Source organism: Macaca fascicularis, chromosome 1 (assembly GCF_037993035.2).
Source record: "Macaca fascicularis isolate 582-1 chromosome 1, T2T-MFA8v1.1".
Lineage (NCBI taxonomy): Eukaryota > Metazoa > Chordata > Mammalia > Primates > Cercopithecidae > Macaca > Macaca fascicularis.
In genome coordinates this window covers 42,366,091-42,392,607 of record NC_088375.1, presented here as the reverse complement: position 1 = coordinate 42,392,607, position 26,517 = coordinate 42,366,091, and the positions used below count along the sequence as shown (strand labels likewise).

At 40.8% G+C, this 26,517-nt stretch overlaps 1 protein-coding gene across 3 annotated transcripts in view; it reads left to right on the top strand.

Moving 5' to 3' along the window:
* NIBAN1 (niban apoptosis regulator 1) overlaps positions 1 to 26,517 on the top strand; it is a 169,892-nt gene that overhangs the window by 117,048 nt on the left and 26,327 nt on the right. For 2 of the 3 annotated variants that reach the window (XM_005540226.5, XM_074030874.1), the window contains 3 exons: positions 16,662 to 16,777; positions 24,913 to 25,017; positions 25,326 to 25,488. In XM_005540226.5, the coding sequence (XP_005540283.3) occupies positions 16,662 to 16,777; positions 24,913 to 25,017; positions 25,326 to 25,488 (384 nt within the window). Of the gene's footprint in view, positions 1 to 11,633; positions 11,845 to 16,661; positions 16,778 to 24,912; positions 25,018 to 25,325; positions 25,489 to 26,517 lie in introns of those variants that run through there. The other variant, XM_074030875.1, reaches the window with a different exon arrangement.

The window sequence follows — 26,517 nt, the reverse complement described above, 5'->3', positions numbered from 1 at the left end:
TATAAAACAGATCCCTTTGTAATGAGGCTGTTTGAACATGGACAGGTGTGCAGTGGCATGTTGTCTTTCATTGCCTCCTCTTCTGCCCCCACTCAAATAAACTACATACTCTTAAACCACAAGCATCTAGAGTGTGCTGTCCAATATGGCAGCCATAGCCCCATGTGGTTAATAATCACTTACAATGTCATGAATCCAAACTCAAATGTGCTGTAGGTATAAAAAAGGCACATCAGATTTCAAAGACTTAGTACTAAAAAAAAAATGTAAAATATCTCATTAATAATTTTTATATGATTACATATTTCAGATATTTGCAGTTAAATAAAATATTATCATTAATCTTGTGTCTTTTTATTTTCTTGATGAGGCTACTATAAAATTTAAAATTGCATACATGGCTTTCATCATATCTCATTATATGAAATATATTTCATTATATTTCTCTTGGATAGCACCGGTCTACAGTCTTAATGGGAAAGCAAAGAGACTTCCCATTTCCCCTTCTCTTACCCTGGGAGAGGCCTTTAAGACAAAGTATTGATTACTTTCTACAGCCCAGAGAAAGATGTGTGTGTTTGTGTGTATGCACATGTGTATATGTGCGTTTGTGTGTGTGTGCACAGGTATGTGTGTGTGTGTATGTGTGTGTGTTGAGGGTGGGAGAAGATTCAGTGGGAAGGATAAGGAGCATGGGAAGGGAAGAAAAGTGAGCATGTTCAACCAGTTGGTCTGAGATGCCATCTACTCTGACTGGAAGTAAGGAACAAAGAGTAGCTGAGCACAAGTTAGTTCTCAAAAGGCAAATTTGCTTTTTGTTTAAAAATAGGATGAATCAGCGGAACATCAGACTCATTTGAATTCAAATGTAAATGCAAATTAAGCTTCCTTAACATTAGGACAGAAGCAAATATGAAGTTTTAAGAATTATTGTCATCATTTTATCCGTAATTAGCAAGGCTAGTCAAGAACTGACCTGTATTCCAATGTATAGTCTTGATTTATACAAAGGGTATGATTTATTTTGTTCTGAAGCATTTTATGAAATGAAAATTTCTGCTTGAGATAGAATCACTTAATGACCTTACAGTTTATACTCAAATAAACACCTGAACTAGTAAGGTAGCTTTTCTGGATAACTGGATGATTTTGTATGTCACAATGCTTTTGTTAAACGGTAAATTAAGGGGTTTAGGAAGAACCTACTTTTTCAAAGAAAAAGAAAGGTGTAAGTTAATGATGTAATATTTCATAGTTTTGCTATAATCTTGTCATTGACCATGCAATGGCAAATTTGAATATTTTTCATTTGAATATTTTCACTATTTTATTAGGTTAATTAGATATTCCATGTGATAAGCCCAGTGGAAATAACCATGAAATGAACTGTTATTCAGGGGAGTAGAAGGGAAATGAGGATGTCAAAGAGACCCTAGGCAAGCGCTGTCCAATAGAAATATAATGAAAGACACATGCCATTTAATATCTTCCAGTAGCTACATTGATGACTTTCTGCAGCTCAGAGAAAAATGAGTGAGAGAGAGAGAGAGAGAGACAGAGAGAGAGAGAAAGAATGTTTGGTGGGAAGAAAAGGAGAAGGTAGCCTTGAAGATGGAACTTTATGTCCCTAAGTTGAAGTACTATCATGGAAAGCACCAACCAAATGTCAGTTCAACTAACTGTACTTTCAGTTGATCATAGAATTACATTGTTTCATAGCTGAGAAAGCAGCCTTCCACTTGAAAAGAGAGATTAGGCCCAGAGAAGCAAAGTAACTCACCTCGAGTCACACAGGAGACGAGGCAGAAGTGGAAATAGTGGCCAGTTTTGATTCTCACTAGACACTGTGCTATGGCCTGAGGATACAGTGATAAATATGACAGTCCTTGTCCATAAGGGCATTCTAGTACAATGGGACACAAGTCCATCTGGATGTGGCACAGACGACATCACCTATGACACAGGCACACTTGTGTTGTCCCCGATCATGCCCAGTTTTGGTGGCAAGCAGAGGATAGTAATATTACTTTCAAGGACATTTGTGACAAGCCTCAAAAGTGTTCCAGGCTGTAAGGATTTTCATTCCATTCCTGAAAAGCAGACCATTTGAAGGAGGCAGTGGAGACCTCTTCTGAGTAAACCACACCAAACAATATCTTTCAGGAGAAGAAAAAAAATGACCTCTTCAGTTGACATCACACTGGAAACTGCTTGGTGGACTGAGTCCGAAGTTGGGCTTGTGCTCTCCCCGTCCTGAGTAGAGAGAGAGGCTCGCTGTGGTGTGAGTCTCCGCTCACTGAAGTTCTTTACAAACACCTTGGATTGGACCCTGCGTGGCGGGACTGTGGCGTGTGCTGGGACTGTGGCGCGTGCTGGGCTTTGGAAGCTGCCGGTGCTCACGGAAGCTCTCTGAGAGTCTAAGAGGCAAACTGCCCAGGACCATTTTGACTCTGGAAGGCAAATTTCAACCATGGTCGTAAGAGGACTAGTTAAAAAAAAAAAAAAGTCGTTAGATCAGCCTGTATCTTAAACTTTGAGCCACAAGTACAAAATCCCCCATAACTCACCTTTCATTTCTTATGCATTTCCTTTTCATCCTTCCTCATATTTTGCATTACTTAATCAGGATATATATGTAATTTATAATCTGGTTATTTTAAAAATTTTTGTAGAGATGGGGCCTCACTATGTTGCCCAGGCTAGTCTTGAACTCCTGGCTCAAGCAATCCTCCTCGGCCTCCCAAAATATTAAAATTACAGGCCTGAGCCATCATACTTGGCCTATAATCTGCTTTTGGCAATTAAAGTTATCCCCAAACGACTTCTCCATAATATCATCATAATTATTATTTTAATTTGTGGAAAAGAAAAAAATATGTTAGTGACTGCATAATATTCCATTCAGTAATCCCATCTTATCTTGTTTAAGCTTGTTGCTAGCTGCGTTATTAAGCAAGATGCTCCTTGAACTTTACTGAAAATAGTTGTAAATGCTTAGAGTTTTCACAGTGAAATCACCTATTTACCCTAAGTGTAAAGCTGTGTTAAATGGATCCCTTAGTGAGACAACTCATGCTGATGATGCACAGGGTCCCAGGCCTTTGGCCACCCCAGTGGGAAAATGCTTTCCTAGTGTCTTTTGGCTTAAAGCAATTATTCAAAATTGGTACACATTGTGGGCTCAGATAACCCAGAAATTAAAGAGAACTCTGTTGGCGGTACTGCTGCTTCTTGTAATAGGTCAGGAATGTAGACATTATCATTATTGGTACATGACTACTGAAGTTCTATTTTTTTAAAAAAAATGATCTGGTCTGTAAAAGGACTAAGTTATATACCACCCCTCCAAATCTAAGGAGAGGGCCATGAAATTAGCCAATGTTCTCACCTTTCTGATCAGGGCGGGGTGGTGGGTTTGCAGGAGTCTGTGGCTGCCATCCCTCCTTCTTAGGAAGAAAATGGATCATGGGTCAGTTTAATTTCTTAGGTGTTTGGAAAAAGGTTACAAATAATGAAACTGAGATGTATTGTCCTAGATGAGGGTAAAATGTAGTAGTTAAAAGTTTTAGGTAAGGTTAGCTCCTTTTTGGAGCTGAATCTGCATGGGACTAGAAATTTATATTGTGCTTATTATTTTTATTCTTATTTTCCAACCTGATAAAATGAGTTATTTATTCATATGATCTTGGGCGATGACATAAACTTCTTCAATTTCAGTTTTTTCCATTTTCTATCAGAAATGATTACATCTGGCTTACCTGTCTCATGAGATTGCAGTGAGAATCAAATGAAATGTTGTAAACTGTAAAAGCCTCTGACAAGTTCAAGGTTGATGCTGTTATTAATCATTGGTAATGATGATGAGTAGAATATTCCCAGATAGCATCATCAGCCAGTGCTACACTCTGTAGGTGTGTTAGGCCAGGATATGATGAGTGATGCCAATTAATGCCAGTGATTTGTTCTCTCATGTAAAGCTAGTCAAGTTATTTTACTGTCTGCCTTTACTTGTAGAAGGCGTGCTCTCACAGATGTTGGTAAGGCTAAGGCGTTCTGATTTCACAAGATGAAGGTAATCCATAGAATCAGTCAGACAGAATGTCCCTGGTATTTTTATGCGCTACAGTGACAAATTATACCAAGACCCATTTGCCAACAGCCATTTCCAGAAATAAGAGAGCGTGTCATCAAAAATGAAGGACAAGTTGTGACTCAAGAAGCATCTTCCCTATTTGTTTGAACACTCAAGCTTGCTTTAAATCGTATCTAAGTTGTGTGGTAAACTTGCCAGCAGAGAGTAAGCCACACAGATGCCCACAACGTCATGGAGAGGCACATGACCCAGTTTCTGTGGTCTGAGCTGAAAGATAACCCGGGTGTGTAATGGCCACAGCTGCCTGTAAAACATTATATGGTGGGCACTTTTTCAAATTCACATTTTTAAAGAGGGAATTAGATGGTTTTCATTTGTTTTGCTTAGGTTTTGGGGTGTAATTTTTTTCTCCGGAGATCATCTCAGCAGCATCTCCACAAATAATTATCAAGGGATTGGGAGATAGTTTTGCACTCACTGTCTTAGGATACAAATCTTCCCATACAAAGCCATATAGATTTGTCCAGGGAAGATAGGAAATAATTGATTGTGTCATGGTTCTCTTGGCCTGACTTTGCTCTGGTGGCTATGGCACATGGGGTGATAGATTAACTCTTTCAGGCGTATGGAAAGCATGTTCAATGAATCACAACTTCAGGGCACAGAGTATTTTGATGGTATTTGGAAAGATGCAAATATTCTCTTCTTTTTTTTGAGGGGGTGGTGTCTGATGACACCATCCATACTTTTTAGAAGAGACTGGAGTGTGGGTCATTTTCATATCTAAGCCTTTGAAAAAAAACTTACGGTAAAGAAACACATCATTCATGCTAGGGAAAGAAAGCTATCACAGACAAGCTATAATCCACATATCCACTGAGTGCCAGAAAAGAGAATATGAGATCAATTAGGGTTACACCTGGGGATTTACATCCAGACAGCGATGACTGCTTCCGAAGGAGGAGGAGGGGTTCCACCATGGGTAGAGTTCTAGTTGTTTGGAATGGCGTCCTCATGAACACACCTGAAGTGTTGATTCCTCATCCACATATTTTTTGATAAAGCTTCATTGTGGTACTATTTTTAACCATCACTTTGACTAAGTACAAGGGTTCATTTGTGTTAAGTGGGTGAACAGTTGACAGAGTAGACCTTTTGTAACCTGCTAAAGAGGGAACAAGGTCATCAAGACGCTAAGCATTCAAGAGCCATAGTCTTCTACTATCACCTTCGCTTCTGTGTAATTTTATTTTTTTCTCAAATGTGGTTTGTAAATCACTTGCAACAGAATTACCTGAAGAGCTTGTTTAAATACAGATTCCTGGATCCAATTCTAGGCCTGCTGAATCAGAATGCCTATGGCAAAACCAAGAATGGATTTTTTTTTTTTTTTTTTTTTGAGACAGAGTTTTGCTCTTGTCACCCAGCTGCAATGGCATGATCGTGCAATGGCACCATCTCGGCTCACTGCAACCTCTGCCTCCCAGGTTCAAGTGATTCTCCTGCCTCAGCTTCCAGAGTAGCTAGGATTACAGGCGCCCGCCACCACACATGGCTAGTTTTGTATTTTTAGTAGAGACAGGGTTTCACCATGTTGACCAGGCTGGTCTCAAACTCCTGACCTCAGGTAATCCGCCTGCCTCGGCCTCCCAAAGTGCTGGGATTACAGGTGTGAGATACCAGGCCTGGCCTTACCACAAGTAATTCTGATGTTTGAGAACCACTCTCCTAATGCTGGGTAGAGGAGTGGTTTTCAAAGTGTGTTCCTGGACCTGTAGCATCAGCATCACCTCAGGAGCTTCTTAGAAATGCAAATTCTTGGGCCCTGCCACTGACCTATTGAATCAGAAACTCTGGGAGTGGGACCCAGTTATCTGTTTTAGCAAGACTGCTAGGCGATGTTGATGCTCACCAAAATCTGAGAAGCATTGGGGTAGAGTACATCAGTTCCCTTCAGTATCTCTTTACAACAGTAGGGAAGGCAGTCCTTGAGACAATATGAATCATTTACAACCTGGGTTTGTTTGTAACCATGAAATTTCAAATTCAAAGGAACTTTATAGGAGATTAACACACTAGAGACAGGAGATTAAAACACTAGAGAACCCACTCTAGTGTTTTAATCTCTTTCTTTTCCTCCCACGTTCCCTCCTTTCTTCCCTTCTTTGAACACTTAATAAGTACTATGTACTAGGGAGTAGGGATGCAGGGGTGAATACGAATGGCAGCACCCTATCCTCTTGGAGTTTACAGTCTCAGGGAAAGACATATCTCACATGATTACACTAATAACTGTAATATTATAACTGCTGTAAGTACGGTGGTGGGGAGGCACATGGTGCCATGAAACTATATAATAGAGATTTGAGCAAATCTGTGCACCTATTACAAGGTAACTCAGCCCAGATGGAGTACTTCCTCTCTAGGGGAACTTTTGACATCCTGTTGGAGCCTATTTGACTTTAAGATAAGCCCATATGTTAGAAATTTGCTCCTTATATTGAGTCAAAATCTGCCACACTGTAGATGACACAATCCTGGCTTTAGTATCTGAATCTCCATGAAATGAATCCAGTCCTCTGTTCCACTGAAGATCTTCATATAGATAAAGATCTCTTCCTTCTAGGTTTTTTCTTTCCAAGGCTGTGAGATTCCTCATTCACTCGGTCTTCTTCAGAAGTACTCTACTTTTTTCTTTATTTTAAAAAATGTTTGTAAAATATTCTGGTGTCCAGCATGAGCTGGAGCCATGGAATGATGAGCTCAGAGGAGCATATCTCAGAATACATATGTGACCATTCTTGTCCCTGTTATAGTTAACATTTCTGAGGCTCAACCTTACATGCTTTGTGGACAATTGTATCACACCCCTGACTGACTTGCACCGAGCTTGCAACGAAATGAAACCTCAGGGTTTGGGGTTTTTTCTTCAAACTTGGTACCTTTATTCATTCAATTGATTCACCAATTTTTTATTTCATGCCTACTCTGTACCAGGCACATATTGTTTACTTCTGTGGATGTGTTTTTGGACTTAAGTGCAAGATCCATTTATCCATATTGTACTTCATTTTGGATGTACAATCCTGATTCTGTCATCCATTAAACTGTGAAGAACTTGAAGTTAAAAGCCATATTTTTTCAGCTTTGTATCCTCAGAGCCTAACTCAGTGCCTCATATGTAGTTGGTAAATAAAATTTCATAACTATAACACACACACACACACACACACACACTCATACTCTTTTCTGAGTGATTGAACGTGTTTTAAGGCAATGCCCTGGAGATTTCCCTCTAGGATGTCAATAACCTCAGCCCTTTACCCAGCACCCATCGTTTGGGTGGTTTTAACTATTTGATTGTGTCTATTTGCATCATCAGCCAATCTAAATTTCTTTACTGTGCAAATCAAAATCATGCAAGATGTTATAGTTGCCTAGTTACAAGATGTCTCCAACAGCCTTCTAATCTACCAATCTAGTATGTCTATCTGAAGGAAATGCGGTTAGTCTGTCTTCACTCGTTCTAGTAGTCACCACTTCCTTTTCACTATTGACAAATAGTCTTTTAATATTTATTGACAAGTCAATAATTCAAGAGATGGACTGCCTTTAGCGGGACAAGGCAGGCAGTATTTTTCTTTGTGGCCAAAACTTTATCTCAGAACAATGTCTTTACTAGAAATACCTTTCTTCCATTTGTTTGAGAAGTGTTTTATATTCTCAGGGTGAGTTCTTGTATTTTTATACTTTCAACTAGAGCAACACCACTGTAACTCATGCTTGGGTCCCTGGATCTCCATGGGGTATACATTTTTTCTTGATATATTCCTCCTCTCCTGATAGGGCTGTGTCCACTAACACAGATATGGTTTGGTTAGTAGATTAATATTTTAGTATTATAGTTTATAAAATATAATTGAGAGAGCTCTAATAATTTACCAATTTCTTCTAAGTAATGGGGCTGGTTCCCATAAGAATTATCATTTATAATATGGTGATAAGCATTTGCTTAGGCTGGTCATGTATAAATGCGTTTTTAAATAAAAATTTAAACTTTTATTACCATTTCATTAGAATGAGCACCATTCGTTGTTAATTCCAGGGAAGTTTTGTCTTGTTTTATTTTTAGTAATGCCATATCACACTCCATGTGGCCCTCAGTCTGTTCATTTGTAAAATGAAAGATTTGGACTCAGTGATCTCTAATCTATGATCAAACTCTAGAATTATATTATTCTAAACTTTGATAAGGAAAGTCTCTTTTAAAATAACTTTAAAATTAAATAGGACAGGCCAGGCGTGGTGGCTTATGTCTGTAATCCCAGAACTTTAGGAGGCCAAGGTGGGTGGATCACCTAAGGTCAGGAGATCGAGATCAGCCTGGCCAACATGGCAAAACCCCGTCTATACTAAAAAATACAAAAATTAGCCAGGCGTGGTGGTGGGCACCTGTAGTCCCAGCTACTCAGGAGGCTGAGGCAGGATAATCACTTGAACCCAGGAGGCGGATGTTGCAGTGAACCAAGATTGTGCCATTGTACTCCAGCCTGAGCAACAGGAGTGAAACTATGTCTCAAAAAAAAAAAAAAATTAAATGGAACAACACACACACACACACACACACACACACACACACAGGAGTGCATGTAAAACTGGTGAAATCTGAATAAAAATGTTGGACTGCAACAATGTCAATTTCATGGTTGTGGTATATTGTACTATAGGGTTGCAAGATGCTCCCTTTTGGGAAACCCGAGTGAAGGGTGTATATAGGATATCTCTATATTATTTCTTATAACAGCATGTGAAAAATAAGAACTAATAATTTGAGATAATCTCAAATTTGAGATCTTATTTGAGGTAATCTAAAATTATCTCAAAATAAAAAGTTTTTTAAAAATTACATGATAAAATGTTATAACAGGACTTCAGAGGTAAGTGGCCATTGCTTAACCACATGCTAGCTTAAAGAAACTATTTAGCCTTCCCAAAACTCCATTTTCTTGTCTTCTGTAAAGTGAGGATATTAATTCCTGCCTGATGGGACTGTTGGAAGGATTATATGAGACTGTGTGTGTGTAAGCATCTCACATGGTCCATGCTTCATGGTAGGGACTCAATAAATGTTGATTACCTTCCCCTGTTCCCGTTCTTTGTTCTAGAAAGAAACTGGGGCACACAGCCTCACTGCATCTCCCATAGGAAAGATGACATCTGACCTGAAGTGAAAGACAGTTCAGAAGTGTAACTTAGTGAGATGAGCCCCATAGCAGCATAGTGAGTAATGCTGTTACATAACTTTCACAAATCACCCAGCAAATCAGCTAACAGGGCTTGGCACAGTTTACTGATGAAATAAAATAACAAAGCAGCTTCCAAACCCAGCCTGAGTCCGGGACTCCCAACACCGCAGCCAGAGTCAGAATCTAGAATGACTCCACAGGCCCTGGAGCTTTGGTGTTTCAGTTGATTCAGATGTGTTATAAATCTGTTTAACTGGAAAAAAAACAAAAGCAGCTCCTCTCTGGCTGGCCCCATGAATAACTGTCCCCAAGAGGCCTAGAGAAGTTTTCCTTTCCTTGCAGAATCCTTAATCATGTCTACCAAATATGAGTTTTCCATGCAGCTGCATGAATGAGGAAGTAGGGAGAGACTAAAGAGAATAGTGCATTCCTAGACAGTTCTTGGTCATGAAGATGTGATTGTTGAATGCATGGCCAAAATGTGTCTCCCCTGTATCTCCCCAAATGCTTATCGTTTCCCAGGGCTCTTTCCTGACTCCTGATCTGGTGAATGTTTTCTATCTGGTGAATGTTGTTTTATCAATGAGTTGGCCAGAAACATAGAAGGCAAACTTACCAGGTTTTCAAATGATACTGTGGTATAAGAGAGTCAGGGGACAGAATCACAGTTTTTAAATGATTTCAGCAGGTTCGGGGCTTTGGGCTGATCACAGTAAGTTGTAATGTAATAGGGATAATGTTAAAAATCTGTCCTTCGAAGTCAAAAGCAGAAATACAGGCTAGGAGAGGTTTATATTGGCAAGAGTTTTATATGAAAAACTCAAGAAAGACAGGAGTCAACAGTGTGATGTGGTTGTATTAAAAAAGAGGTTAGAGATAAGAAAAAAAAAGTATCCTTTGACTTTGTATAATTTGCACCAGTCAGACAATACGCTGTCTATTGTATTCAGTTGTAGGGGCCAACTTTAAGGAAGATATAGATATATTCGAACGGATCACTGAGGGAAAGAAGGAAAAGGGAAGGTCAAATTAAAAAGATTCAAAAGATATGCTGTTTAAAGAACAGTTGAAGAAAAATAAGGATATTCAGCTGATTACTGTTTTTTTCTTGGGTTACCATATGAAAGAAGAGTAAACTTGTCTATTTTGCTCTGAAAGGGAGAAATGAGATTAATGGGAGAGAGAGTCCGTGGAAACAGACTTTGGCTCAATAGAAGGAAATTTTGGAGCAGTTCAGTGATGGAAAGAACTATTTTCATTAAATTGTGAGCTTCCTGTCACTGGAAATAATCAAGCTGGAGCCAAACGAGTGTATGTCTGGGATTCTGAAGGATCCCAACATGGAATGAGAGCTTGGGGTAGGTGACCTTGAAGATTACTTCCAACTCTCATAGTCTGTTATTTAAATTAGCATGAATGCCAGGGCCACTTACAACATGCCAGAGCCAGTTTTTCAACTTTTGGCTCTGCTTCTGACCAGCTGTGTGACCTTCAGCTAGGAAATTAACCATTTCTTTTTCCAGTTTCCTCATCCATTAAATGAGAGAGCTGAATGTAGTGATGTCTAAGTTACTCCCCAGCACTTCTATCTCCTCAGGCTTTCTCATAATTATAGCATGCTGGAAGAGTAGAGTTTGGGCTGATAGCTGCCATTTGTTTCTAAGTTGGCTTGCCAGGAGACTGCTTAAAAGACAAAAACCATTGTTGATTCTGAGGACCACGGAACAAAACTCTCAATTTGCTTATTGGCAGGAGAGTAGGTGATGGTGAACCTGGAATTTGTTCACATGAGATCTGTGGCAGGAAGTTCATCAAATAACTGCTAATCTGGTTTCTCTTGAACACCTGTACATTCTGACTGAGTTCAGCAATGCCTTTGCAAACAACTTAGAAAAAATGAAGTTTATATTACCATTGCAGTACAGTGTTATCTTTTACAAAGCAAACCTTTGTCGTTTATTTGCTTAATGATCTTTTAGTTGCTATTGACCTGTGCTTATAATCTTAAGAACAAATGTATATAAAGCAACTTACTATGTGGCAGATTTGTTCTAAAAGTTTTACATATATTAATTTAACAGTTTACTAGCTGAAAATACAATGATGAATCAGTAGGTTAGATCTTTCTTCCTTTATGGAAAGGAAGTATTTAAAATCTAATTTAAGTCTGCCTGAATGGTAGAGTCCAGAATTCAGATCCAGGCCCTCATTCTCTGAGGCTTCCTTGTTAGATGACTATAATTTCTCTTGTGGCTCATTTGATTATTAATACTTTTCTTCTCTTCTGTATTAAGGTATCTCACTTCCACCACTATTACATTCGAGCTCTCCTTCTGGTTCCTTCTTTGACTTCTGTCGACATCCACATCTCCAAATTCCATTTCTTCAGTTACTTTTTCCAAAGATCTTTGAAAATGCAACCATCAGTGGGAGTGTCATTGTTTGCATTGATATAGATACAGAAGGTGATGGACAAGATTTCAAGTGCCTTCTGCAGTTACTGAGGTCAGTAGAGGAGGAAATATGTAAATTTATGCTTCTTATAAGGACGTGAAGAATTTAAAAGTTCATTCCCTGGTTTGTGGATCTGGCCATACTCACTTCGTCCAGACACAGTACCATATTTTCTTCCATCTCTTTGTTTTCTTAGGTTGGAAATGAAAACAGCTGTTAAAAATAAGAGCACATGAGTCAGTCTTGAATCCCAATGTAGTAATTACAGTTTCCATCTCAGTTGGTAAAGTCCCTCCCAGTGTACTAAGCCCCATATCACAATCCCCTTGTGGGGAGAACACTGCCAATGGTATTGTCAATTTTATAGCAAGACTTTAATTTTTGTTTTGCAAACCTCTAAGATTAAACATTAAATCACTTGCCAAGTCAAGAAAAATAACAAGGAAAAAATACTTCGATTTAAAAACTTGATTCTTCATATCTCAAAATAATTAGAGATATTTATGACAAACCCACAGCCAATATCATACTGAATGGGCAAAAACTGGAAGCCTTCCCTTTGAAAACTGACACAAGACAGGGATGCCCTCTCTCACCACTCCTATTCAACATAGTGTTGGAAGTTCTGGCCAGGGCAATCAGGCAAGAGAAAGAAATAAAGGGTATTCAATTAGGAAAAGAGGAAGTCAAATTGTCCCTGTTTGCAGATGACATGATTGTATATTTAGAAAACCCCATCGTCTCAGCCCAAAATCTCCTTAAGCTGATAAGCAACTTCAGCAAAGTCTCAGGATACAAAATCAATGTGCAAAAATCACAAGCATTCCTATACACTAATAACAGACAAACAGAGAGCCAAATCATGAGTGAACTCCCATTCACAATTGCTACAAAGAAAATAAAATACCTAGGAATCCAACTTACAAGGGATGTGAAGGACCTCTTTAAGGAGAACTACAAACCACTGCTCAATGAAATAAAGGAGGACACAAACAAATGGAAGAACATCCCATGCTCATGGATAGGAAGAATCAATATCATGAAAATGGCCATACTGCCCAAGGTAATTTATAGATTCAATGCCTTCTCCATCATGCTACCAATAACTTTCTTCACAGAATTGGAAAAGAAACTACTTTAAAGTTCATATGAACCAAAAACGAGCCCGCATTGCCAAAACAATCCTAAGCAAAAAGAACAAAGCTGGAGGCATCATGCTACCTGACTTGAAACTATACTACAAGGCTACAGTAACCAAAACAGCATGGTACCGGTACCAAAACAGAGATATAGACCAATGGAACATAACAGATGCCTCAGGAAATAACACCACACATCTACAACCGTCTTAGCTTTGGCAAACCTGACAAAAACAAGAAATGGGGAAAAGATTCCCTATTTAATAAATGGTGCTGGGAAAACTGACTAGCCATATGTAGAAAGCTGAAACTGGATCCCTTCCTTACACCTTATACAAAAATTAATTCAATATGGATTAAAGACTTTAATGTTAGACCTAAAATCATAAAAACCCTAGAAGAAAACATAGGCAATACTATTCAGGACAAAAACTTCATGACTAAAACACCAAAAGCAATGGCAACAAAAGTCAAAATAGACAAATGGTTTAGTTCTAATTAAACTAAAGAGCTTCTGCACAGCAAAAGAAACCACCATCAGAGGGAACAGGCAACCTACAGAATGGGAGAAAATTTTTGCAATCTACCCATCTGACAAAGGGCTAATATCCAGAATCTACAAAGAACTTAAACTAATTTACGAGAAAAAAACAACCCCATCAAAAAGTAGGCAAAGGATATGAACAGACACTTCTCAAAAGAAGACATTTATACAGCCAACAGACACATGAAAAAATGCTCATCACCAGTCATCAGGGAAATGCAATCACAATCACAATGAGATACCATCTCATACCAGTTAGAATGGCGATCACTAAAAGTTAGGAAACAACAGGTGCTGGAGAGGATGTGGAGAAATAGGAATGCTCTTACACGGTTGTTGGGAGTGTAAACTAGTCAACCATTGTGAAAGACAGTGTGGTGATTCCTCAAGGATCTAGCACTAGAAATACCATTTTACGCAGTGATCCCATTACTGGGTATATACCCAAAAGATTATAAATCATGTTACTATAAAGACACATGCACAGATATGTTTATTGTGGCACTATTCACAACAGCAAAGACTTGGAACCAACCCAAATGTCCATCAATGATAGACTGGATTAAGAAAATGTGGCACATCTACACCATGGAATACTATGCAGCCATAAGAAAGGATGAGTTCAGGCCGGGCACGGTGGCTGAAGCCTGTAATCCCAGCACTTTGGGAGGCCGAGACGGGCGGATCATGAGGTCAGGAGATCGAGACCATCCTGGCTAATACGGTGAAACCCCGTCTCTACTAAAAAATACAAAAAACTAGCCGGGTGAAGTGGCGGGTGCCTGTAGTCCCAGCTACTCGGGAGGCTGAGGCAGGAGAATGGCGTGAACCCGAGAGGAGGAGCTTGCAGTGAGCTGAGATCCGGCCACTGCACTCCAGCCTGGGTGACAGAGCAAGACTCCGTCTCAAAAAAAAAAAAAAAAAAAAAAAGAAAGGATGAGTTCATGTCCTTTGCAGGGACATGGATGAAGCTGGAAACCATCATTCTGAGCAAACACAAGGACAGAAAACCAAACACTGCATGTTCTCACTCATAGATGGGAATTGAACAATGAGAACACTTGGACACAGGGTGGGGAATGTCACACATGGGGACCTGTCATTGGGTGAGGGGCAGGGGGAGGGATAGCATTAGGAGAAATACCTAATGTAAATGATGAATTAATGGGTGCAGCAAACCAGCATGGCACATGTATACCTATGTAACAAACATGCATGTTGTGCACATGTACCCTAGTACTTAAAGTATAATTTTAAAAAAGAAAAAGAAAAAAGAAAAGAAAAGCACATGGGATGGGGAAAAAATTAAAAAAAAAAAAAAAAAAAAAAACTTGATTCTTGCAACATGCTTTTTTTTCAAAACTTAGTTTAGATTTTGACCAAATCTCTATGTTACTATTAGAAATGTCAGTTACTGTTCCACATTCTTTTCTTCTCTTTTTTTTTTTTTTTTTTTTTTGAGACAGGGTCTCTATTGCCCTGGGTAGGGTGCAATTGTGCAATCATAGCTCACTGCAGCCTCAAACTCCTGGGTTCAAGTGATCCTCCTGCCTCAGCCTCCTGAGTGGCTGGGACTATGGGCATGTGCCACCGTGATCAGCTAATTTTTTTTGTAGACATGTGGTCTCACTATGTTGCGCAGGCTCATCTTGAAATCCTGGCATCAAGTGATCATCTGTCCTTGGCCTCCTAAAGTGTTGGAATTACAGGTGTGAGCCACCACCATGCCTGGCCACTGTTTCACATTTTTTAAAATGGAACTTCAGATGGACTTCATGGTATCCTCACTGTGAATAATTTTCTTGAGCTCTTGTAGAGGTTAAGCTTTGAATTGTTTTCTCTTTTCTCAGTTCCTGAGGTTTGTGATCTAGTAAGCCAATCTCAAATGAGTCATCTACCACCTATTAATTGATTGTTACCTTTGAGAGCAGATCGATCCTCTTTTAGTTCTGCTTAGTTCCCCATATCAACAATTTAGTCTTTTACTGAATAATCCCACTGTCTAAAACTGTGATGGTTCCTCCTCACCTCCCAAGTCAGCCGCCTCCAAATCACTAATCTAATGTTGCTCTATAAATGTGCTACTGGCAGGAGAGCTTTGTGCCTTATAGGAGGAGAGTCAGGGAACTTGGCCTTTTCACTCACTTCACTTTGCCCATTTTATTTCCCCTTTCTAAGGCTCGATTATTTGTTTTCGATTAGATTATTTCTGAAGTTCATTTCCCCACGAAGATTTCTATAATTTTGTTATCATTGTGTCCCCCAAGAGCCAATTTTATGTGCTGGAAATGAAGACACTGCATGCCTAGCATGACTTATGGAACTCTGAGAAGGCTGTTCAGCCCCAGCTCCCTCTACCACACCTTAAGTTCCACCATTAGATATTCATTCATTGTGGTAGGATAGTACCTCTCAGATAGGACACCATTTAAAATCCAGTATGTTTAGAAGGGCAAACCCATAAAACTAGTATGTGAGACAATATAGTATCATGGTTAGAGGCAAGCTCTGAGGTCAGACCACCTTTCACACCTGGGCTGTGCCACTCACTAGCTATATGATCTAGGCAATTAATTCATCTTTCTGTGCCTCAGTCTCCTCATCTGTAAAATGAGGATAATAGTACTCTCCTGGAGGGTTTTTGTGAGGTCTCAATGAAATCTGTAAAGTGCTTAGATGAACATTATCCTGCTTTGTATGTGTCAGCAATTACTATTTTCATTTGCATACATTTCCATGTTGTGTTGATGCATATTGTATTGAAAGCTGATACCGAGTCACAGAGAAATTGTTTTGTTGGGAAACTGGAAGGAGATACTTTGAACACAAGAGGCACTGTTAAGGGACAGCCTGTGTCACAGCTGGTAGCGTAAAGTCGCTGGGTGCCTGCGGGTGGATAGGGAAGCATATATAAGAGACAGTAAGGGAGATGGGCCTCCTTCTAGTCCTAACCAGTATACTCAGTAACTGATAGAATGTATCAGCTAGGACTATGAACAAGTAATGTGATGTACACCTGCAAATTAACTTTGAATTCAGTACTTGCTTAACTTTCTCTGTGTCTCATAATTCCATGCCTTGTCATTTTCAGATAATGCTAGGTCTCTGAGCCATCACACTTGAGGAGCTATGGGGAAATGTAGAGTGTTTTTACCTTGCTGAATGTCCTTCCTTCTTTTCTTTAGATTACATGAAGCAGATGACATTTGAAGCCCAAGCCTTTTTAGAAGCTGTGCAATTCTTCCGACAGGAGAAAGGTCACTATGGTTCCTGGGAAATGATCACTGGGGATGAAATCCAGGTAACATGGGGCTCAAAATTTTGGATTCTCTCTATGTTTGAGTATTTGGTTGATAGGAAGTCAGGGTCATTTTGTTAAACAATCAAACAAAAAAGTTGCAAGTATGGAAGATGTGGTTCCACAGGCCATCTCTCTCATGTCTGGAAGCATTGGTCAGGAAACTACCAGGCACCCACTGCAAAGACCACCAGACTGGGCATGAAATGGGGCAGCCAGAAACATGGCAACTACAGTGGAAAGAGCTTCCCTCACTGTTTTCTATGAAAATAATTACTCTTTCAGATGACCTCGTGCTTCCAGACTAGAATCAAGTGTGAGTAGCGAGCAGTAGTGCAAAGTGCATGACAGGGCTTTAGCTAGGGTCAGCATACTTGGACTTAAGTCATGCCAACTTATTTAACCTCTTTTAGTCTCAGATTACTCCTCTGGAAAAAATAAGAATAGTAATGTTTACCTTGCCTTGTGAAGTGCAGTTGGAGAAGTATTTGGCAAGCAGCTGTCTTTATTGAATTATATGTAAATGAAGTAATGAAAAAAATTCAAAAAGCATTAGACAGTTTTCCATATATTGCATTTATCTTTTCTAGTTTTCTGTGCCTTGCAGTACATTGTAATTTCTCATGATCCTGACTAGATGCCAGTCATGGCCTAAGCACTTCAGTGGGTTTGGTACCAGGGACAGTGTTATAAATCTCCAAAGGAAACTGCTTTGTGATGTGACCCCCGTCTCCATGGTGACACCAGTCACATGGCTGCTTCAGCCAAGAACAGGAGGCTGGGTATGGGCATATTTACATAAAGTAACATGGTATTTCAGAATGCTATTTTTTTTTTTTTTGAGAGGAGTCTCGCTCTGTCGCCTAGGCTGGAGTACAGTGGCGCAATCTCGGCTTATTGCAACATCCGCCTCCTGAGTTCAAGCAATTCTTCTGCCTCAGCCTCCCGAGTAGCTGGGACTATAGATGCATGCCACCACTCCAGCTAATTTTTGTATTTTTAGTAGAGACGGGGTTTTACCATATTGGTCAGGTTGGTCTCGAACTCCTGACCTCATGATTCACCTGCTTCAGGCTCCCAAAGTGCTGGGATTATAGGCGTGAGCCACCGCGCCCAGCCCCACTAATTTTTTTTTTCCCACATCTCCTAGGGTACCTCTTTTGGGAGCTAGTGAAATTCATTATTAGAGAACAATATTTGGAGGATGCCGAGTGGTGCCTTGACTCTGTGTGGTCATTAAACATCTAATGCTAAAAACTCATGAGGGAGCTCTTCTTTGTTGTTTCACCATATAAGAACATGTGTTTACCATTAGAATCTTCTCTTTCTCCCTCTTTTTTTTTTCTTTCTGGTAGATTCTAAACTCATCTATTTCCCAACCTGAGACTTGCGTCTTCCAGAATTTTAAACAAGTCTTGAGTTTTGATATTTTGGGGAAGCACAGCCATTCATAAGTCTGAGAGAACCAAATAGTTGTGTACTTATGCCATAAAGAAAAACAAAAGTGTCAGAAGGGGAAGCTGAAGCATTTGACACTGGCTGGCCTGCCATGTAAGCCAACATAGTTAATAGAGAGATGAGTAGTCAAATGCATTTGTGTGATACTTGATAATGTTCGAAACCTAATGGTGTTTGTCTTGCCAATCTTATGAGATGGGTAGGGCAGTTATTATTATTATTTCAATTTTGTAAATGTGAAAACTGAGGGAAGCATATAACAGCGAAGTGACTTACCTAGTCTCATTCATTCAACTACTATTTACTGAGCGCTGACTCTATGCCAGGCAATGTGCTGGGGGCTATTGACCCAAAGATAGACAAGACAGAATGGTCCTGGCCCTGTGGAGCTGATAGTTTCAGGGATATACGCTAAGTGGACAAATGGTAAAGGCAATGATGGCTTCTGCTCCTGGCCCAGTGAAAGACCAACACCAACCATGGGAATATACTAAGTTACACATTTATTTTTCAATAGCTCCTTGAGTTCAGCTATGCCACTTGCTTCATTTTTTTCTTTCACTTGAAAATGTATGTGAACTTACATTCCTCCATGATGCCATTGAAAATAGGTATTTAGGCCAGGTGCAATGAATGGCTCACGCCTGTAATCCCAGCACTTTGGGAGGCCGAGGCAGGCAGATCACAAGGCCAGGAGTTCAAGACCAGCCTGGCTGACACAGTGAAACCCTGTCTCTATTAAAAATACAAAAAAATTAGCTAGGTGTGGTGGCAGATGCCTGTAATCCCAGTTACTTGGGAGGCTGAGGCAAGGAGAATTGCTTAAACCTGGGAGGCAGAGGTTGCAGTGAGCTGAGATCGTGCCACTGCACTCCAGCCTGGGTGACAGTGTAAGACTCCATCTCAAAAAAAAAAAAAAAAAAGGGAAAAAAAAGAATATAGGTATTTAATAAATCCTTTCTGGGAGTTGAGCTTGAGTTTGTTTTGGCTTTCGGCTGATTATGTGCTAAGTGGTATAAGTTGGAAGAGACAGAAATGACTCATCCCTTGCCATCATGGTGAGGCAAGACACACATAGAAAGCATGCAGAAGACAAGGCACATATGTGTGTGGGTATATGTATATGAGTCTCTATATAGATGGAGATTGTAAAGCATTTGTGCAAGTGGTCATAGTAAGCTCCTAGTTTTGCAGGATAAAAAACATTTTAAATGGGAAAGTGAAACAAAACAAAACAAAAAAGCAGAAAAGAGATCAGAAATCACTGGAGTTATCAAGTGTCCCAGTAAGAAGTTCCACAGGGGCTGGGTGTGGTGGCTCATACCTGTGATCTCAGCACTTTGGAAGGCCAAGGTGGGAAGACTGCTTGAATCCGGGAGTTCAAGATTAGCCTGGGCAACATAGCAAGACCCTATCTCTTCAAAAAGTTTTCTAAAATTTAGCTGGGAGCGGTGGTATGTGCAGGTAGTCCCAGCTACTTGGGAAACCAAAACAGTAGGATCATTTGAGCCCATGAGTTCAAGGATGCAGTGAGCTGTCATTTGTGCCACTGCACTGGGCAACAGAGTGAGACCCTGTCTCAAAAAAAAAAAAGTGGTTTTGCTCCTCCCAGAATTTAAGTGTTTTGGTAAAATGACAGACTCATAACATGTGAATGCTGGAGGAGCATTTCAGGATTATTTGTCCAGCAACCTCCAGGTGAGAGAAAGAACATTCAGAACAGTTGGCTGAAGTCAGAAAGCTAGTCTGCTACAGAAATGCATTTTAAACCAGCTTGGAGAAGCTGGTAAAAGGAAATGGCCTCTAAAGCTTACCGTGTGGGGCCAGGTAAGGATTACGGTTCACCACAGACTCTAAGACTTGGTGCATAACAGTAAAGCAGTGTCTACCCTAAGACTCATAGAAAAAAGAAGCCAGGGGGCCAGAGAAGCTAGCAAGTGGTTAAAGAAAATGGCATAGCATAAGTGAGTTTGAGAAAATGACATCTTTTGTTTAAAGCGCTGGGTTTATTTGCATTTTTTCTTCCTGACTGCTAAGACCTTAATCATAACCCTGTCCTGAACCCCTCTACCCTAGGGGCCTGCATTCAGACTCTCAGCCTTGTTCCATTACCTTCGTAGTAATGACTCACACAGCAAGTATGGAAGGCCCTCATGGCGATGGTTGTTTTAGGCAAGTGTCCAGGCAGAGCAACTATCTCAGAATAACTTGCCTGGCAGACTGTTAAGGTGAAAATATTTGTATGCCAGTAAAAACATCAACATATTTTCTACTTGTCAATATAAATATATCAAATGAGATCATGAGGGAAAGGGCTTTGCAACTGTAAAGTATCTCTAACTATGTTATATATTTATTATTTGCTTTTAAAATACCAAGATAGGCTAGAGAACAGCTCATAATTCCCACAGAACAGTTTCAAGACAAAAAAAAAAAAAAAAAAAAAAAAAAACTACCCACATTTTTTAGGCCTTATCCATATGCTCCAGAGTTGTCTTTTGCTGAAAGATCTTAAGTGTGACTCCTTTTGAGTGGATTCTTTCACCCACGGCCACTCAGTAACACAAGGGGCCTGAGCCAGCAGCCTGATGAGACTGCGGGGCCTGCTTCAGGAAGGAGGGTGGCCTCTCCGGACCTCACACCTCCCTGACAGCTCAGCATCTGAAAGGAGGCACTGTGGTGGGACCTTCAAGGGGTGATCCCAGGTTTGTTAGTTTTGATCAACCTAGTGACATGCTTAGTTTCTTATAGGAGTGATAGAAGTTTTAAATCTCCAAGTCCTAGCAGTTAAGTATACAAAACACTCCCCTTGCCACCACCCCCCATTTAAAAAAAAAAAAAATTAAAGTGGTATTTTTAGGTCACTTATGTTAAAATTCAGTGGATACTGTTCTGAGGGGAGGAGCTAGGGAATTCCTTCATGACTACAATTTATTTATTAGACTAGCTACTTTCTCTAGAAAAGCCCAGGGGCTTAGGACTCTGCTCGTGGAAGGCAGACCATGGTAGGGAATGCCAGAGTGGGCTCTGGGGAGGTGACAGGCAGCACTCAATCAGGGCAGGGTGGGGCTGAAGGTTGGAGGATGAGGATGGTTGTTGGGATGAGATGCACTTGAACTTCAGCACCCACAGGCTCTGCTGCCCTGTGGCCATTTCCTGAGCCCCACTCCCCCACTGTATTAGTCCGTTTTCATGCTGGTGATAAAGACATACCCAAGACAGGGTAATTTATAAAGAAAAAGAGGTTTAATGGACTGTGAGTTCCACATTGCTGGTGAGGCCTCACAGTCATGGCAGAAGGTGAAAAGCACATCTTACATGGCAGCAGAAAAGAGAGAATGAGAGCCAAATGAAAGGGGAAACCCCTTGTAAAATCACCAGATCTTGTGAGACTTATTCACTACCACTAGAACATTACGGGGAAACTGCCCCTAGGATTCAATTATCTCCCACCAAGTCCCCCCCAACACATGGGAATTATAGGAGCTACAATCCAAGATGAGATTTAGGTGGGGACACAGCCAAACCATATCATCCCTCCTCCCCCCCACTTGTAACCCACTTCCACCCCCTCTTTTTCCTCCCAGACATATTTCCTTTAATTCCTTAAGTTGTAAAATAAAACCAAATTTCTTGGAACATTGTGTGGGAAAGACAAGAAAACTATAAGCCCACCCAAATGGAACATTATTTTTCTTTGGCCTTTATATATAACATTTTCATATTTTCAAACCCGTTTCACACTTATGCTAAAATTCTAACCAATCTCTGCAAAAGGATGAATTAGGACAATTCTTATGACCCTTGAGTTTCATAATGTCAACCCAGTGATTTTAAATTCTGGCATTGGTCTCCCTTCCTCTTGGCTCACTTTTCGCATACCACACTTTGGGGAGATGTGTTCCAAACAAGAACTTATCCCATTGAGCAGGGTGGGCTGGTGGATCTATTAGGTTGGTGCAAAAGTAATTGTGGTTCTTGCCATTACTTTCAATAATTGTTGGACCTGCTAATTTCCATGGAGTTTTGTGCATTTTAGGTGCCTCTTAAATGCCACAGAAAATGGTGATTCATCTTTCGACTGCCCCCAGAGAATGGCGAAGAAAGGTCAAAAACATCCCCACCAGTGAATTACCAGGGCTAGTGGAAACTCTGTCCCCACCATAACCTTCGTCACCCCAGGCAGATCCACTTGGCAGATGACAGGAGCCCCACTTGCTGCCCTGAGCTGAGCACCTCTCCCAGCAACCCACAGGCACAGTGGGACTGGACAGCTCGTCCACCTCCACCCTGAGAGTGTTTCTATTTGGTTCATTGAAAGCGTTACACCCTGCCGCGACGGAGCCCTGATTAAAGGCAAGATCAAATGAGCTCATGGGCATTTCCACTAGCATGAGGCTGACCAGTGACCTCAGAGCAAATCTTCCTTAATTCCCAAAGCATAATTTGAATTTTTATGAGAAGTGAAAGGAGGAGGTCAGTTATTTTGGACAAACATTATTTCAAACTCAGAACAGATGCTTCAAGTGATTCCCTACTTTTCTGCCTCCTGCCTCCCTTCCTAAAACTATGCTTCCCCTTTTGTAAATCTTAGTGTGCAGCCTGTGAATGCAAGCTGAGCTGTGGGCCTCGAAAGACTCACCGTGAAAGTGAATGTGAACAGCAAAGCTGCTGCAATTCAGGGGCAGGGGTAAAGAAGGAAGGGCCAGTAGCATGAGTGGTTGTGTAGAATACTGCTCAGATTCACCGGAAATAGTTTAATTGAGCCAAGAAAAATTTTAGGAGCAATGTGGGAACACGCTTTTTAAAAACACTTGAAAAATTTAGACACTCCTTCCCATATTCTTCTTTCATTTTTTCCTTTTTTTTTGTTTCAGTCCCCATTATCTCACACTCCTCCTATAAATGTTCCAAATATTTGATTGTTCCAAAATATTGGTTATTCCCTTCTTTTTCCTGTTTCAAACTGTATCCAGCCTTACTAAAGATGCTTTTTGTAAGCAATCATAGTATATTAGGCAAGCCATGAGCAGATAATTGCTAATAGTATACAACAACTTCCAAACTCTCTTCTTCAATCAGAAGAAAACAGCTTCTCTGATCAGAAATCAGGGTATAAAACCCAGCGAAATCTTCATTTGCTTAGATTCTCGTTTGCAGTAAGGGTTGACATTTCACCTGTAGCATGTTTTTTAACAACTTTTCACGAGCCAGTCTAGACTTTCAGGAGATGAAATGAAAATGGCAAAATCATCAGTCTGGAGATCCACACTCTAAAAAGGGAACTGCTGTTCTTTTGAGAGATGCCCTCTCAATAGGGGTCACTGGAAGGTCCAGATGGCCCCCTGACTGCTAACTAATATTACGCATCAGGTCCCAATAGGTCTCTGGGTTTAAGGAAGTTGAGACCATACTAAAGGCAGAGAGGGCGAAGAGGAAATAATGAATTTTAGTTTTCCCACACCATAAGGTGTTTGTGCCAAGGTAGCTATGTGTGTCAACACCAGGAATCCCCCACCTGGGAGCCAAGAGGAAGTTTCTCAAAACTGGAAGAAAAGGTGTTTCCCCACATCAATCCAGCTTTGGAGACATTCTATTAGTGACATATGCCCCTTTCCCCCCAAAAATGAAATGTTCTGTGTGATAATAACATAGCTTTAAGAAAAGTAAGACAACGTTCTACATTTTTATAAAGCTCCATTTAAAAAAATAGTATTTCCAATTGGACGGTCACCAGAAGTACACAGTTACCAAAAATGCACACTTCCCCTGGCATCTCCAGCATTGTCAGCTTTTTGTGCGTGGTCTGTTCTGGCATCTCCATTTTCTGCAGGATTATTTCCCTCCTTGCCGGTGCCAGCCTTTCCCTTTTTCCCTTTTGCATACCTTCTCTTCCTTCTTAGTAGGGGCCTTTTGGAGCTTGGGTTCTGGCTGTGGAGAAGCAGGTCTAACAGACAACCTTGCCAATCTTCTCTGTGGCTTATCCTTCAATGTGGCTGTATCTCCTGGAGCATCCCCTCAGCCTTTCTCCAGTGCTGGACGAAGACACTGCATGGTGGGATGCAGTGATACCTGGGCTCTGGTCGGTCCAGGCGTCATTCTCGCTTCTTCAAACTGCTCTTCCCTTCTTTTACTAAACATTAAAGAGGATGACAATGGGGCTCAGGGGACAGTGGGGACAAAGAGGATGAAGATACTTTGATACTTTGATCATGAAGAGGCTAAGGAGGAATGATAGTCCCAGGGGACACAGACTAAGACTCAAGCCACCAAAGCCAAGCCTAGCATTTCCTTCACGATTTTGCTGAAGATGTCCTTATCCATTATTGAAATCTTTCATTTTACTGTATGCCCTAAGTTCTTCTAGTTTGAAGATGTGAAGTTTGAATTTGGGGAATTTGTTATTTACGTTGGGAAAACAAGGTGAGAATATCAGCAGACGTTACTATTCCTTGCAGATGTTTAAGAATGTTCAGCCTCTAAGATTGTCTTAGTTGAGATTTCTGTGGCCTCTGTAGTAGGTTAAGCTATTAACCTATTATAGTATTATTAAACTATTAACCTGCTACAGAGTTATCTGGTCCAGGCAGGGACAGCCAATCAGGACATCTTTAGTTGGCCTGCTGCTCAGATGTAGCCATCACCGACTGACCAACTCTGGGCTGTCTTCTGCCGTGCAGATCCTGAGTAACCTGGTGATGGAGGAGCTCCTGCCCACTCTTCAGACAGACCTGCTGCCTAAGATGAAGGGGAAGAAGAATGACAGAAAGAGGACGTGGCTTGGTGTAAGCAATGGTTTTGCTCCACAACTGAGCTACTCAAAATGGGAACATTCCCTTCGCTTTTCTCTTAGGGCATTTGTTGTTGTTTGATATTTCCTTCCCTGGGTGTAGAAACGCCTACCTGCAACCTGCTCAGTCTCACTTACACGAAGACTAATCCAAACAGACTCCAACTCTGAAAGAATAATGACAATGTGTGTGCAGTTCTGTTTATGTTATGATGGTCTGTGATGAAGGCTCCTCCCTCCGCTTGACTCCATCAGCACTTACACATGACAGAGCCCTGATTTATGTGTTATTCCCTGTTGCAGCTCCTCGAGGAGGCCTACACCCTGGTTCAGAATCAAGTTTCGGAAGGATTAAGTGCCTTGAAGGAGGAATGCAGAGCTCTGACAAAGGGCCTGGAAGGAACGATCCGTTCCGACATGGATCAGATTGTGAACTCAAAGAACTATTTAATTGGAAAGATCAAAGGTCAGTGGAGATAATCCATGGTCTTACTAATTAAATAAACTGTACACACAGGGATCCACCACATAGCAGGAATGCATGGTTTCAGAGGACAATTAAACTTAAGAAATCGGGTGGTGGTGATCACAGCTGCAACAGGAGCATGCTGGAGGTACTACTGGGGGCCTCGGCCTCCCTGTGGCAGCTTCATGGACACAAGGCAGAGGAAAGTTTGTTTCTTGCCTTTGGCAGTGCCTGTGTATTCTGATACTGCCTGCACCCCCAACCCCCATTGTAGCACCCCTGGCACTGAGTTAGACTGGCTTCTGCTCCACCTCCTCTCTGCTGTAAGCTCTCAAAGAGCAGAGCCATGTCACCCTGGTTTACTCAAGTACACCCAGGGCCTGGTGTCATGCCTGGCATATACAGACTCAGCAAATATTCAAATCAATTAATACATGGATTTTCCTCTAACATGAAAGCCTAAAATTTTGGCTTAGAGTCAAACCCAGTCACCCTACAAACCCAATAAATGTGGGTTTATAGCCCCAACTCCAATATTAGCCAGTCCATGCATACTTGGGGAGGTCACTCAACTTCTCTTTAGCTCAGTGTCCTCCTCTGAAATTAGGAGGACCCACAGGAGTGGTGTTGGCAAACTGAAGCCCTTGAGCCATATTGCGCCACCACCTGTTTTTGTAAATAATGTTTTCTTGGCACACAGCCAGGCACATTCACTTATGTATTGTCTGTGGCTGCTTTTGTGCTACAACAGCAGAAGTGAAGAGTTGGAACTGAGACCTTACGGACCACAAAGGCACAAATATTTACTATTTGGTCCTTTACAGAAAACAGTTTGCCTATTGCCATACAAGAGGCCTTAGACGGCCTCTAAGGAATCCTACAGAATGAAATTCTATGGTTCTCCATTCTATCTGGGGCCTCTATAACCCAACAAACACGCCATACCTAGTGACCTAGTGTCACTTCAGAGGAGAAGCTTGCAGGCTCATCTGTGATTGTTTATCAACAGTCTTGCTAGAGAGTTCTCAG